Source organism: Mizuhopecten yessoensis, unplaced genomic scaffold (assembly GCF_002113885.1).
Source record: "Mizuhopecten yessoensis strain PY_sf001 unplaced genomic scaffold, ASM211388v2 scaffold9385, whole genome shotgun sequence".
NCBI lineage: Eukaryota > Metazoa > Mollusca > Bivalvia > Pectinida > Pectinidae > Mizuhopecten > Mizuhopecten yessoensis.
Window position 1 is genome coordinate 526003 of NW_018408021.1, and position 4277 is coordinate 530279.

Consider the following 4277-nt stretch of genomic DNA (forward strand, 5'->3'; position numbering starts at 1 on the left):
TTCGATCCCCGATGTTGTCGTGTTCAGCGAAAGTGTTTTTCTGCTGTCCACACAACTCCAACAACCCAGGCGGAGTATTAAATAGTCTGGGTTGGATGTTGCAGTATATGTGCTGCAGCATTCAAGTGAGGTGGCACTATAAATGATACCGTTGGATGAACGGTCAGAACACATACATTTTTTTAAACATCTCCAGCACACACGCAGGCATACGCTCATAGGGAGATATAAGCTAATAGTATTGATTGTATTAATTGTTTATCTATGTACTGTTAACCGCTTTCGAGTGGATTATTTTAGCTAGCTATTGCTCTATATCAAAAACTACCACATTAAAATCTTTGAATGTTTCAGGTAGCTGGTCAAAGATACGGATGCGTATGCCGCATGAATTTATGATCATGACAATGGCAAATGTGACGGAAATCTGGCAACCTCCGCCGTTCCCTTATGACGGTAACCTGAGCACCTACAATATGAGTGACCCTTACTACTACTATCCACCAAACTACTCTCCTCCCCTCCGTCCTCGCCTCCCTCTGAAATTTATCCACGCCATCATGACGTTTCAGGATTACGGCCTTCCTATCCTTTTCACAACCGGAGTCGTTTTCAATGTAATCGCCATCACCGTCGCCATGAGAACGGAGCTGAAAAAAGTGGCAACCTTTCTGTATATTGTAGCACTCTGCATCATTGACACAGTCTATCTCACAACCAAAATGGTCCACTGGGGATCAGCCAGAGTCTACAATATCAACAACGTGGCGGGAATATGTCAAATCGTCTATTATTGTCACTTCCTGACAACATTCCTCGAATGGTGGATGATCGTCTGTTTACTCATGGAACGTGTGACCATGCTCTATAATCCTGCATTTGCAAGGAGAGTATGCAACCCGTTCAGGACGAAATGTGCTCTTATAACAATCTGTATATTTGCAATTGTGGCACATCTCTACCACACGTGGACTAGTGCGGTATTGTTGGTGCATGGTGGACCAATGTGTACAATCATACCAGAAAACGCAAGAGACGTCATGTTACTCCGGAAGATAGACTCCGTGTTTTCTATGATATTGCCGTCGTGCACTATCATTTTACTTATACTTCTTGCTGTAGTTAAAATAACATGTTGCAAATCAAACAAACAACGAAGCATTCGAAGTCTAAACAGCTCAGTTTCCATTCGCTCACGCAGGTCCAGTCATGTGCAGATCCAATCAGAAAAGTCGTATCTCCTCAGTTTCGACCCAAAGAAATTCACCGAGACCCGGAGACTTTCTTTCTATGCTTTATCCATCTCTTTCTTATTTATGATTCTCTGCCTCCCGCACGATTTTATAAAAACACGTCTTACGCTAGTGGAGGGTTCTTCATTGTCAACAATTTACCAGCAACTGATTTTCCAATTGCTCAGTGAAATATATACAGTGAATTTCGCCTACAAAGGTCTTTTTTGCTTCATCGCCATACCAGAGTTCAGGAGGGCTTTGGTAGCGTTAATAAAACGGATATTGTGCTGTTGTCTTGATAAGAATGACTTCTCTGATGAGTGTAAACATACTGTCGTATAAACAATGGCTTATGATGTGAGACAGTAAATGATAAGCGCGCCACTAAGGCGGCAGCACAAGCTGGCCTGTCGTTGATAAATGGTTTGCCAAGTTTGGCTATATCGACATGTACTATGAAAGAATGTGAAAAAGCAGTTTGGGCCTCAAATAGTAAAATGTTTATGATGAGATCAGTGAAATGACACTTGTTTGACCAGAAGAAGGAAGGATTCGGATGGACATCTGAATGAAACGGTTAAATAACTAAAGCTGCAAGAGAATACACAATACAAATACCTAATCAAATCAAACAATGTGCTTGGTACTGAGACTTTGTTTACTTTATATAGCTACTTCTGGCTGTTTAATTCAGTAAAAATTCCATATCAATAGCAATTTTGTCTACATTTTGTTATATATTAATGATTGTTTTAACCGTCAACCATGTGACAACGTTTTTCATTTGCCAACACAGGGAACGTCAACCGCAAATCTGTTCTGGAACGTACCAATCCATAATTTTCCTATATATAGACCACGGTCGCCTTTTCAGTAAAACTAGTACGCATTTTGTTAGTCTATACATATGTGTAATGACGTAAGTATCGATCTTATATAAAGATGAATTATATAAATCATGACTAACAAGTCATGGAAAAACTAACTATATAATCAGGCTTACCGGCCTTCGTTTATGTCATTTATTTCGTTAGTTCATTGCTTAACGCCCAAGCTACAAAAATAGGGATCAACTACAAAATTATACACCAAAAAAGTGGAAATTAACAGTAGAAGGTTAGAAACTGTACACATAGATACACAGCGAAAATAGTCAGATATTGATTTATATTTCAACATCATTTTAATAATTAATTCCACATCAATATAATGTGTAGGCCTGCGACAATATATCGCGACATTTTGAATACGGTACGATACACAATATTTGTTGGCAGGTTACGATTCACTTACGATATTTTCATGATTTTTTCGTTTCTGAATTAAATATACTCATCCGTCCCAACATGGAGTGACAGCTCTAGCTCGGAATGCACATAGAAAGACGTGAATTGTGTAAAACCTATGCCCATTTTGGATTAAGTCCATTTCAAGTTGTTATATTGCCATTAGAAATTTGCAACCAATTATTTTTTGCATCCACTGTTACTATGTGTATCGTAATACGTATCGTATCGTGACTAGAGTATCGTGATACTGCTCTTCTTAAGCAATTGTTTCAAAGTGTCGACTTGTAACTCTATGCATTCACGGTCTTAACACTGGTATCAAAAACATCATGCTAGTATACGCTTTTCTTTTAATTTTTTCATAAATTTGGTGACCCGGTCTGTATTAGTTTGTGGATGATTAGAACACACCTGTTTATATAAACAGAAAATACCAAATTTTACTTGATTAAATTTTCCCGGCACACAGTTGTATAATAACTAAGGAACCGATCTAGAAGATCTAGATTTGTAAGGGTATTAATGCATTGGCGGTGCTTCCGTTATGTTTCCATTATATGATTCTGATACAAACATACATGTACTCATATTCTAACTACAGTGTATGTATAACGTTTTAATACTGATTTGGTAGTTTCTTTGTGCTGATGCAAACAGGTGACCAATTTACATATAAGATAGCCTACAAAGTGTTGTGGTGAGGATTATTAGGCGTGACGTCCTATTAATAGCTAAGATCATTTGATGACGTGCCTCCATATGTGTTTTGTACACTGTGTGGGTATGTGTGCTATTAGCAGGATATGTTGAAAACTTTGCCTCCTTGCGAAAGCTTGGATCTGATGCCGATTATAGGGTGCTACATCACTAAAAACTAATGCCGGATGCTCCAAATGCAGTATATCATTTACAATTTACACTAATGAGCAAGGTAGTATATATACATTGGCTTAGTATATACCAAGTTTGAACTTTATATAACAGTTAGTTTAGTTAACATTGACCTCTGTCAGACCACGCCAAAACTTAGGCAACGTCGCACCAGCACTGATTTTTATTTGATCATTTGATCCTAAGTTATCATCTGCACAAGCGCAAGAATGAAAATCTGAAAGTTATCAACGATGATCTTAACCTGTGACCTACCACGCCCTAAATCAATAGGGATCTTCGCATCTATTAAAGCAGCCCCGGACCAAATTTGAACATTTTTTTATGATAATTAGTTGTCGAGTTATCATCTGGATTAACCCCTATACGCAAAATTCTGTTTTTAGCAACCATGACTTTCGACATCTGGCGGACAACAAAATATAATAGGGTTCTTTGCATCGACTGGGGCAACCGAAACACCAAGTTTGGACTTTGTATGGTCATTCGTTCCACAGTTACCGTCCGAACCATTACTTCTCGTAGGCAGATGGACAGACCGTTCCTATTTCTACTTTATAACAAACTCTGTTTCTTTAGTGCCTTGTCCTACAAAATCTGAATTTTGGTTTTGGTGTTCGCCCAAATTGGGGTATGCAATGGATTCTGTGCCCAGGCCGGGACATATTTAAGTCCATCAAATGGTAGTTGTTATTCCCTGCTTAACGTTAAGCAATTAGGGTTATCGCAACATCTAATTTATTCATTTTAAAGTATGATATGACGGGGTTGAGTAATTTTATGGATGCCTTCAAAAGGGTATTGCAGTGTGATAACACTCTCAAATCATCAGATCTGCGCTATCATAAAGGGGCAAATAAAC

General features: G+C 38.4%; 1 protein-coding gene across 1 annotated transcript; it reads left to right on the forward strand.

Annotated features, from left to right (window-relative positions):
• Positions 1-379: 379 nt before the first annotated feature.
• Positions 380-1941, forward strand: LOC110457987. The gene has a single exon (XM_021509506.1). The coding sequence runs from the start codon at positions 381-383 to the stop codon at positions 1575-1577; it is 1197 nt and encodes a 398-aa protein (XP_021365181.1). The 5' UTR covers position 380; the 3' UTR covers positions 1578-1941.
• The last annotated feature ends 2336 nt before the right edge of the window (positions 1942-4277 follow it).

What these genes read in the sequence shown, in the direction of transcription:
- LOC110457987 (XM_021509506.1), top strand. Translation starts at nt 381, where the DNA reads ATGCCGCATGAATTTATGATCATGACAATGGCAAATGTGACGGAAATC.